At 40.4% G+C, this 11,359-nt stretch overlaps 1 protein-coding gene across 1 annotated transcript; it reads left to right on the forward strand.

The window, feature by feature from the left end:
• Positions 1-1,055: 1,055 nt before the first annotated feature.
• LOC127657105 (transcription factor HIVEP2-like) lies at positions 1,056-11,332 on the forward strand. The gene is made up of 7 exons (XM_052145756.1): positions 1,056-4,142; positions 4,191-4,922; positions 5,038-5,180; positions 5,268-5,443; positions 5,535-5,630; positions 5,880-6,541; positions 8,123-11,332. Exons 1-7 carry the CDS (start codon positions 1,056-1,058, stop codon positions 8,534-8,536), a joined length of 5,310 nt encoding a protein of 1,769 aa, XP_052001716.1. The 3' UTR covers positions 8,537-11,332.
• The last annotated feature ends 27 nt before the right edge of the window (positions 11,333-11,359 follow it).

The raw sequence follows: 11,359 nt of genomic DNA on the forward strand, positions 1-11,359 counted from the left end.
GTTGCTTAGAAGACCTGGCTGAAGTCAGTCAGCACACCCAGGATTTGAACTCATGACTCCAGGGGTGGTAGTCAGCGTCTTTACTACCTGAGCTATTAAATTACAGAATTAAATTAATCTGGAAAATACATCTGGAACCAACGCTGCTGAAAAAAGGGTGTTCACTAATATGCTTTATTTATGTAACTTTCTTTCTTGAAAGCATTTTTTGTTGCTTATATCTTATTGTATTTATACAGGAGGATTATTTCCACAGTATATTTGATGTTATAAAGCTTTCTCTCAAAAAATTAAAGTGTTTTCCTTTGTAAAGGGGCCACATGATCTCCAAATGGATAATTATGTGCAAAATGTTTGATGCTGTTACACAGATAAATGGTCTTCCCTAATTATGTTTGTGCAGCCATGTTCTTGTTGTACTTGTAGTTGAGGTTAACTTAACTATCTAACAGCAGAATTATTTACCTTACAGTTTGAGACGACCCTCGCATCAATCACAGACCTCAGAAAGACTGTGAGATGGAGCTAGCAGATTGCCTTCAGAAACACTCTGCTCAGGTCATGGTGAGTTCATAAGCCATTTTGACTTCCAGCAGGGATGTAACCACATATTCAGGATTGGTGGGAACCAAATTGAATAATTCAAGAATCAACTATTGGAAGAAAAAAAATCCATATCAGTTGAACATTAATCTAAACATTGGACAATGTGTACCTGAATATGCCTGTAACAGCCCTGCCTTAAAGATGACAGCCCTGCCTTTGTTCTTGAATAATTGTCTTGTTATTAATTACACTACCAAAGTTATTTTTCACTCTAATTTAAACATTTTGATTTTGTTGTTAAGCTGATAACATGTTTTTTTAAGCAGAAAACTTGGATGTGGTGCCCAGATATAAATATACATAGAGATGGAGACCATTATTAAACAACTTGTCTGAAACGTGGTCTTGAGCACACGGGAAAGATTTTTACAACTGTTTCTGAAGATTATGCTGTTGGACTGACTGCTGTCCATTGTAGCAACGATACTTAGGAAAGTAACACTCTTATCATGGAGGCTGCAAAAACCTCATGTGAAGAAGAGTGCTCCGAGCAGATAATCATTTTCAAAGATGACGAAAAACACTTGCCATCTGAGATGACCCAAACAGACCAATCTTCAAGCTCCGAAGATAAAATAAGACTTGCAGAGCAACCTCAGACAGGGGCTGTAAGTCCATCTTCCTGTATGGAGTCAAAGGCCTTTGCTTTGAGAAATTCTCTTACCTCAAAATCTAGAGAAGAGTGTCACATCCACCTCAGTAAGAAGACTTTTCCTCCCGTAAACAAACGATGTCTTCATTCGGAATGTGATTTTTTGATGCCCAAGGGTCAGCACAAAAAGGAGCAGAAATCTGTTAAGACTGGAAAGTATGTATGCCAGTATTGTGGAAGAGCTTGTGCCAAACCTAGTATACTGAAAAAACACATACGTTCTCATACTGGCGAACGACCCTATCCATGTATTCCTTGTGGTTTCTCCTTTAAAACTAAGAGCAACTTGTACAAACACAGAAAATCTCACACTCATGCAGTCAAAGCAGGGGTGATGCTATTTTCAGGACAAGACAGCAATTATATGGGTTTGGAGGAGTTGACAGTTGCGGAGGGTGATATAGACACAGATGATGAGGTTGTGGAAGACTTGGCCTTGGATGCAAGCCATATCAAAGACACAGAGGGTTTCATGCAAGGAAAGGGGGGAAAATTGACAAAGAAAGAAGCCATGATGCTCTCCACTGCCTCATCAGGAAAAGTTTCTTTATGGCAATTTCGGGAAATTTTGGCACCTGCCACAATTGCTCAGGGGGACCAAATTGTTGAGTTCCCAACCATCAAGCAAAGACTGGCACTTAGACTTTCGGAGAAGAAAAATCAAGATTCAGAACAGTCTCTTTCTCTTCCCAGCTCATACAGTAAAGGGAGCACTGATTCTGGCTATTTCTCACGTTCTGAGAGTGCTGAGCAACAGTTCAACCAGTCAAGTGAAAATGCAAAGTCATATCAAGAAATTATGTTTGGGAAATGTTACAAACCAACCACCAGGCCAAAGCAGTCAATCACTGTACAGACCTCTATGGCAGACATAAATGAGGCAACATCAAGTTTCATGATTAAACTGAACAAAGGTATGATGCCTGGTGACACAGAATCCTCTAAACATAGAAGCAAAAAAGACCTAGTCCGATCAATAAAAATCGATTCTTTCCAAGAGGAAGATTATCAAGAATGTCAAAACCCTGCTCACACTAATCTTCTGGAAACGGCATCGGAGAGTAGCATGTTCTTGCGCAGTAACTCTCTTCCTACCTCAAGTAGTTCAAATCTGGATGCCTCAATAGGGTTAAGAAGCAGTAATTCGTTTGATGAGAGAATGCCAGGTGCTGATGTAACCTACCGGGGCCTGGTGGGAATGAGAAGACTCATGCGGCAAGCTGCATTTGAGCACTCCACTAATGAAGGACATGTAGAATCAGACTGCTCCGTGCATCTAGCTTGTAGCTTAAAATCAGAGTTGAAAATTCACAGCATAGATGATTCTAAAGTGGGTGTGGAGAACTACCAAGAAACTGAGTCATGTTCGATTTCCCAAAGCCAGTTGTCAGACACTTCAAGGAAACGTAGAAAAGACAAGCAAGTCATGGAGGAGGAAGATTTTCATTTCCAAGATAAGCCCTCAGACTTATCTGAGACAAAGGAAACTATCTTAGATACTGCCTTCTATGACACTGAGAGAAGAGCTGGGAGCAATGTAATCTCTGTAATTCAGCACACAAATTCATTCAATCGGCTAAACTCCTCAGAAAAATCAACTGACATTAGATCACATCCATTGGACAAAGTTGGCCTTTACAAATTCACAAAAAAGGAACATAGCATTGAGGATCAGAGAAATGACTTCAATTGTAGCTCGGAAGGAATAGAATGGCAACTGGGAAGCAGCAGTTTATTGCACCATAAATGTCACATGGCTAAACAGCCAACACCTCAGCCCAGTATCCAAGTCCCAGAGATTAGAGTAACTGTGGAGCCAGAGAGACCAGAAAAAGTTGTGGATGTAGGGGTCAGGCAAAGGGAAAAGCATCCTGAAGAGTTCCAGTGGCCACAGAGAAGTGAAACACTGTCACAGTTTCCAATGGAAAAACTGCCACCCAAAAAGAAACGCTTGCGATTAGTAGAGATAGATTGTTCTTCTGGTGAATCTAGCTTTGAATCTGCTTGCACAAGTCTCTCCAGAAGCCCATGTCAAGATAGCAATTTGTCTCACAGCTCAAGCTTTTCCCAGTCCCTTGACAGAGAGGAGACCATTTATGTTGCGTCCCAAACCAACCCAGATGAGCTTAATAGGCCATTGGAGTTCTTATCTGTACCAGGAGGTTCACAGAGTCATCACAAAGAGATGAGATGTTCTGCATCAGAGCTGTTACCTTATAACAAACCCTTAGAGGTTCCAGAGATTCGAAGCAAGTCTTTTGGCTATGGTAGTCTGTCTCCTACATTTCGGCAGGAAGAAGTTACAGAGCATAGAAGGTGCTTCTTGGTTAGGCAAGCATCGTTAGGTGGCGAACAAGAGATTGTGACACACATTTCCACAGTTCTAGATGAAACCAGCAGGAGAACAACCTCACCAAACAAACAATTTTTACCTAAGGGATCCATTGAGAAATTTAGATATCCTTTGATTTCTAGCAATCCTTTTCATCAACAAGCTAGCCAAATGCAAACCTCATCTCATAAGCAATGCAATCAGCCCAATGTTAGCCATGTTTTGGACCCAGATAGCATAATGCTTCTAATTAAGAAGGAACCAGAAGATTCCAAGGCATCTGAATCTTATATTAGCTTAAGAAACCACCGGGAAGATTATTCACAGAGCGTAGGCAATGTTTTGTCCACAATAGCAGTCCTTTCACAAGCTCAGCATTCATTATCTTGTCAAAACATGTCAAGTTTTCTAGTTCCTGTCAGAATTCAAATGCAAGTGCCATCCTACGGACACATAACATACACTAGCATATCTCCTATTCTCGATTCTCAACTACAGAACTCTATCTCACGCATACAACACAAAACATTCTCCAGTCAAAGTCTTGACACAGTCACACCACAAACTAACATATGTTGTGAATCATCTGAAATATTAGAGCCCCCAAGGCGACTTTTGCGCAGCACACCAACTTCACCAGCAAAGCTTAATACAGGCATACCTTTGTCATTAACCTCCAAAACCATCTCAACTACAGAGGCCCCCAGTGGTGGGGCAAACAAACGCATGCTCTCTCCTGCAAGTAGCATTGAACTCTTCATCAAGGCAAAACAGCAAAAACGAGTCAAAGATGAGAGCATTTATGGCCAAATTGTCAAAGGGCTGAGTGCTGTGGAGTTAGGAAATCTCGAAGGTGACAAAGAAAATCCCAAGAGTTACAAATCCAAAAATATCCAAGACCAATGTGAGCCTTTGGAAGAGGTAGAAATGAATGAGTCCAACCTAGAGTTACAATCTTCTGCCAGTATTCCTTTAGATACTGCTATGATGGAACACAAACTAATGGCAGAACACCTGATGGCCAGTCATAGCTCCTCTATAGGTGCTTCACTTTTGTCTCAGTTTTCAGGTCTTCACGCCACAACTTGTGTGAGCTGGTGCTACCTTAACTCCACTAAACCAAATAGCACCCAAACAGCTGCACATTTCTCAGAGTATGCCTCGTGGTTTGTGAGATGCCATAACCCCAACCCACCCAATCTTAGCACTGGGATGGTTCTTGCTCTTCTCCGATCAAAACAGGGGATGCAAAATGCTATTTATTCAATCGCTACTATGTATCAACCTGGACTTCTTGTCACCTCCACTCCCTGGAGACTGAAGCAAGAACAAGTATGTTGTTTGTTGTTGTTGTTATTTACCACTTGATGCTGTGCTATATTTAACTCTTAATTGTTTCCATAGATATTTAGCCATCTGATCTACAGAGTACGCTGTGATGTTTCAGGTAACTCTGGAATACAGAGAGGAAGATACAAAACATGAAGTGAAATTAAGAGACATTAGCCAGAGAAGCAAATATTTACGAGAGGACATTGCTTCCTCCATACGACAACATGAACCAGACCGTGTAAAGATTTTTGAAGGAGGGTAAGAACGTGTAGTCTTATAATGTTAGTGACTGTAAACAATTGCATCCTTATAAAAGTGTTTCTTCTGCTTGTTTATCTATTTCAGGTATAAGTCGAATGAGGACTATGTGTATGTGAGGGGCCGTGGTCGGGGAAAATATATTTGTGAAGAATGTGGTATTCGTTGCAAGAAGCCAAGCATGCTCAAGAAACACATACGAACTCACATGGATGTGAGACCCTACATCTGCAAGTACTGCAACTTTGCCTTTAAAACTAAAGGTTTGTTTTACCACATTCATATATTATCAAGAAAGATTATTGAGAAAATCTGTTGAGCTAAGATTGAATAATAACATGTCTCTTTATTTAGGTAATCTCACCAAGCATATGAAGTCAAAAGCTCACATGAAAAAATGCCTTGAACGAGGAGTATCACCCACAGCCATGGATCATACAAAGGATGCAGGTAGAAAATTAATTGATCACCATGTTGACATTAGCATCGCTTCAAATACCGAAGCTATTCGTTTAACTACATTTCTCAGTTGCCAGGTGGTAGCATCGCAGTATATTGAATTTTTTAGTAGGAAAGCAGAGGTAAAAACGTTATCAAACGTTACAGTGTCTAATGTTTCTGGATGATATTTTAGCTTTAATAACTACTTTGGTCATATAGCTAAGCTAATATATTTTTCTGCCCTTACTGCTTGTGTAGATGACATACTGAAGTCCTTAGATATCAGGCCAATGGAAACAACCCTCAAACATCAGTTCTCAGATGTGGAGGACTCTGATGAGAATGGAGATGAGCCAGACGATGAGGAAGGTGATGAATGCCATGGTGATTTTACACCCAAAACACTGTCCAGAAGCACAAGTCCTCAGCCCTATGCAGTCAACAAGCCATGTCTGTCTAGCTGTCTCATGAAACACATGGACACAATCCGCAATCTACCTAAGGAACAACTTGAAGCCTCCTCTTTGGGTATTGAGGAGGATCTGACCTTGGAGCAATCGAGTATCTTTTTTGAGCTCTGCCCGCCTCAGCTTCTGTCGCCTTGTTGGGACTTACCTCTTCAGAGGAACATAAGTCCACGAGGAGACCTGTCACCAAAACATCATCTGTTGTCAAGCTTTGATTCATCTCCTTTGAGAGCTGTTTCTCCAAGGAGAGATCTGAGTTTGAGAGAGCTCTCACCTGTAAGGCTGATCCATACTCGGGCCGACCCATCAGGTCATCAAAAAGGGATGCTCAGGGTCGTGTCCCCACTGAGGGGGTCTTACCAGCACAGGGCCCACGTGGATCAGGGAAGAAGTATTAGATATCAAAGCTCTAACCTTAGACCAATCATCGGAGTGCAATCAGAGATCAAAATGGTATGCTTTTTGCTTTTGAATGTGTAGATTTGCTTTCAATTAAAAGCGAAGTCTGTAATTTCTTTGTCACTTGCGGCACTAAACTGTATAGCAAAAAACCTAAGAGTTGTTGTTGTTGTTTTGTTTGTTTTTAAGTGATGCTTGTCTGTGCAGAATTGACAGCCCCAATATTCTGAGTGGTTGTTGGTGCATTGATATATGGATATTAGGGTGTACTAGGTGGTTGCTACTGAAATGGTAACTCATTGTTCCAAGGCCTAAGAAACCATCCCCAAGTCGCTATGATATTCTGGTCCCTAGAAATGGGTCAGGTCCCTCCTTTGATGGCAGAATACAAAATTACAGATCATTGTTGTACTTTTGGCTTGATGTAAAAACATTCATAAAAATACAGTTTTGTTGTTATGTTGGCTTGAAAAATCCAAAATACTGTTATTCTACAGTTTTTTTTTTCATAATCCCTGGACCAAGATCAAAATCTCTGACTGTAACTCGTCCTAAAACATTCAAAAACATCCACTAAACATGTCACAGTACTTTAGTGTGGAGCCAGAACCAGCACCAGAATGTTGTGGTTGGTTCTTTTGACATGGGACAGCATACTTAGTACCTTTGTGACAGTCTGACTATCTAGCTAGCTAGCTAGCTAACAGTTTTCCTTTTGTAAAGTCAGTGTAACCATCAAACTTTTAAAACTTGTTTGAAATTTAAAGCAAGACTTTGTCATGCCAACATAAAAGTTTGACTTGACAATAGTCTTGATAACTACAGATGTGTTAAACTCTTTCCGATCATCAACTCAAAGCTTGTAAATACAACAAATGAAGGAACAAATGATGCAGCGCCAGCTACAGTCTACGATCAATGCAAACATTTATAAATTAAAAGAGGGCCCCATTCCATGTACAGTAACATCTACTCACCTAATAGCTACTGTACTGTATGTGTAGACAAACTCTATCCTCCACTGCTTCTTTGTATCTAATAAATATATGATCATGTCTTTCAGTCTTTCACGTTTTTTAGATCTTCCAATAACGTATATTCCACCTATATATTGAAAGTTTCTCTTCACCTTTCGCGATATCCACAAGCAGACTTAATGAAGTGTAAACAAGATACTTAAAGCAAATTGGCTTGAATGTTTACCTCTGATTATGATTGGTTATGAACATGGAAGGAGGCAAATTTCATTATGGACATTTTTGGAATAGATGCAGATGCCAATGCTCCATTTGAATATCCATTTTGATTGGTCAGTTTACTAATGAGAGGAGGCTGTATGCCCTCAGCCTCCTTTTGCATATCGATACATACAGTAATATAAACTCACCTTTCTACAATGCATGAAAGAAAAATAAATGGAAAAACATATTTTTCATTAAAGGCATCTGAGTTGTGTATGTTAGTATGTAAACTGATTAAAAAAAAGTTCATTTTGAATATATTCTTGGGGAGGCTCCGCCTCCCTTGCCTCCTCCGACCAGCAGCCGCTGGTTTTATCATGCTGGCTTTTTGTGAATAGGTCATTACTTAGTTATAATGAACAGCAGACTAATCTACACATTCCTTAATTTTCAGGATCGAGAAGGCACTCCTCTGAATCTGTATGTTCCTGTTGGCCTATGCAGCAGTAAAGATCTGTCCACTACCCTGCAGCCTGACATCTACAGTCATTTGCCTTTGCACTCTCAAGGACAGGTGCCAAAACCGGTTCCAATGATCCCTATTGGGGGCTTAAGGATGCCTTCTCCGGAGAGAAATTTACTCCCATCGCTTCAGCAGGAGAACATATCAGAGATGGCTAGTTCCAGACAGATCTCAGACCCTGTGCCAGATCCTGGAGTGACCTATGATGGAGACACCAAAACCTCTCGCTCTGGACCTCCTAGCAAAGACGATAAAAAGGAGGAGAGCATCTACATCTGTGCAAAAGCTATTGCATCCCTCAGAATAACAGCTGAAGATGCCACCGATAAACCTCCTAAAAGTTGATTTTTAGCACTGTAAAAACACATTCAAAAGCTGAAATCAAGCTAAGGCCAGAATCATACTCTACGCAAATACGCAACTGCAAATGCTTGGCTAGCTCATTGCAAAAGTGTGTTTCTGTTGAACGTAACGTGCATTCTTGCATTGCTCGTTGGCAGTAACAAACCTCACCTTACTATTGCCCCACCATGACAGTAGTCATGATGGGAGAAAGGTGTCTCTGGTTGTTCCTTGCAGGGAACTCAGCCTTACAGGCTCCATATGGTTAGGATTAGGGAGGGGGCAGAGTTAGGGCATCTGTTGCCTCCCTGGAACAAACTGAGGCGCCTTTGTACAATGAGCGACAGCAGTTGACCTTAAAGAGAAAACTGACCCTCGAAGGAGACAATTTTACGCTACTGCCTGCTGTAGCGCCCTTGTGACAATGCTGAGAATGCAACATGTACTTGAATTCAGGAATGCAACAGTGCACGAAATTGAGCTGGCATATGGCTCGAAGCATCTGCGTTTACGTACTTGTGTGGACTATATTTTGGGAGCATTCCCAAGACTCCGGAGTTTTGGTTAAAAATAATACACAGAATATTAATTTCAGTTCACATGCCATATTCTCTATACCTGCCATACCAATCTCAACTATACATGGTGTAAAAATTATACATGAAGATGATATTTACAACAATACATGCAAAAAATACAAAATCAAATATTTAATGAAACTATTTAAATTGCAGATCTAAAACATTTTCTTCAGGAAGTCATATGCATCATTACGTCTCAAGTAAACTCAAAACAAAACACTGATCACCATTTTTACTGAAACTGTCTTCATTGACTTCTGCTTGTGCCTTTAAGATGTTTGCATATTTCTCAATGAAAGAAAGTCATTAGATGTACCCTGTGTATGCACTTATCTTAAAAATAGTGGTGGTTATTAAGTTATTAAAACCTAATTTGAGGCATTGTGGTTGCTTTTGAGATTGCACTTATTACGTATGTTAAAGTTTGCATATTGCATTAATCTCCGCTATGATATTGCCTTGTATGCTGTTGTATATTCTTATTAGCACCTTCGTAACTCAACTGCATTATACAGTATGCATTCAAGATAATGAACTGAAAAGTGTGGATGACAAATTATTTAAACAATCCTTTTGGTTAAACCTCCATCGCTTAGTATTTTTCTAAATGTATCATACCTCGTTTCCTTCTGTAGACGTTAGATTTTTTTGGCACTTAAGAAACAAAATGTCATTACAAGGTGTAAAGCAGTTCAATGGAGAGGAGGGGGCAAGAACCGGCTTGACAATATAAATAATAGTTTAATGAAGAAATAAACCAAAAACACAAACACACACATATGACGGACAGCTGCCCGTAAACGTTCTCTCTCTGTCGCACCACCGTCCGCAGTCGGCCTTTATCCCTCTCGGAGGCTTGATTAGCCTGATAAGGGAACGGATGTGTAAAATCACGACCCGGCCCCGCCCTCCGCCCTGTCAAATTCTTCCCTCGTTCTCTCAGGCCGGGCAGCCCCCGAGATGACGTACACCCGCCGCGTTTTCGGGGAACAGAAGGGGTCTCCCCCGGCAGCGGTTCTCCCAGGCGGTCGGCAGTGAGCCCCTCCCCGCTCAGTGCCTGATAAGGGACTCCTCCTCCACTGACTGCTCCAGGCAGCCAGTTAGGAGCCCCTTCTCCCCTCACAGTCGGCGGCTGTTCCTCCACTTCCAGGCAGTCGGGCTCCTCCGTCCCCCAGAAGATGGCCACGGCTGCTCCGTTGGGGTAGATGGTAGCGGCGAGAACTCTATATAAATAATAGTTTTAATAACAAACTGAACAAAAAACACTCAAACATAAACACACAGAGCAGCTGCCTGTCATTCTCTCTCGAACTGTCATCACCGGCCGCCTTTATCCCTTACGTGCCCCCATCAGGCTGATTAGGGACCTGGTGTGCGTTGCTCCAGCCCGGCACCACCCTCCTCCGATATACACAAGGCATTTCAAAATATGTATATGACATCATATTATTATCTAAAAAGTGTTAAGTATTATGAATCATAGTGACAATTTGAAGCACTTTCTAGGGAGTCGATAGACTGAATGCAGTGTCATCAATACTGGAGCTATTTTTAATCATTTTAGGTGATGATTGTTGATTGATTAATCATATTGCACAACATTCCAGTCACTATATGTGCATGTACTGTATGTGTACATCTCTGTATGTGTTTACACACACAGGTATACATGTGTATACACACACACACACACACACACACACACACACACACAATTGCTATCATGTACTGTAATTACTTTTAAAGAGAGTTTAGTTTTAGTTAAAAAAAAAAAAAGTTAATAGTAGATGTTTTTTTCTAGCCATCGAGGGGGTCTTGAACTTGTCTGACTGTTTGAATGTATGCATTTTTAGCCATTTTAAATGTCTTTAAGAGGGTATAAGTGCTAGCTGATATTAAACATATGCATATCAAATGAAGTAGCAACTGGTATAACATCCCATTTCAGTGTATGGTATTTATATTAATAGTCTGAGGATTAAAAACACTGAGATGAAGTTAAGTTTATACTGAAAGAACTTTCATGTCATGTTTACAGTATTACATATGAAAGATTTTAAGGTATCTAGTTTGAATTTATGGCATTATAGAAAATACAACATTGTGTTATTTATCTTACAGATAGATACATGGCCATCAAATATGAATTCATGATATTTCTGTTTTTCCCATAAAAGCAGCTGATTTTGTATTTATTTTTTATCTGATTAAAGATGTCCTTTAGAAAAAATGACATTAAAGTGTA

This window comes from Xyrauchen texanus, chromosome 16, assembly GCF_025860055.1.
Source record: "Xyrauchen texanus isolate HMW12.3.18 chromosome 16, RBS_HiC_50CHRs, whole genome shotgun sequence".
Taxonomy (NCBI): domain Eukaryota; kingdom Metazoa; phylum Chordata; class Actinopteri; order Cypriniformes; family Catostomidae; genus Xyrauchen; species Xyrauchen texanus.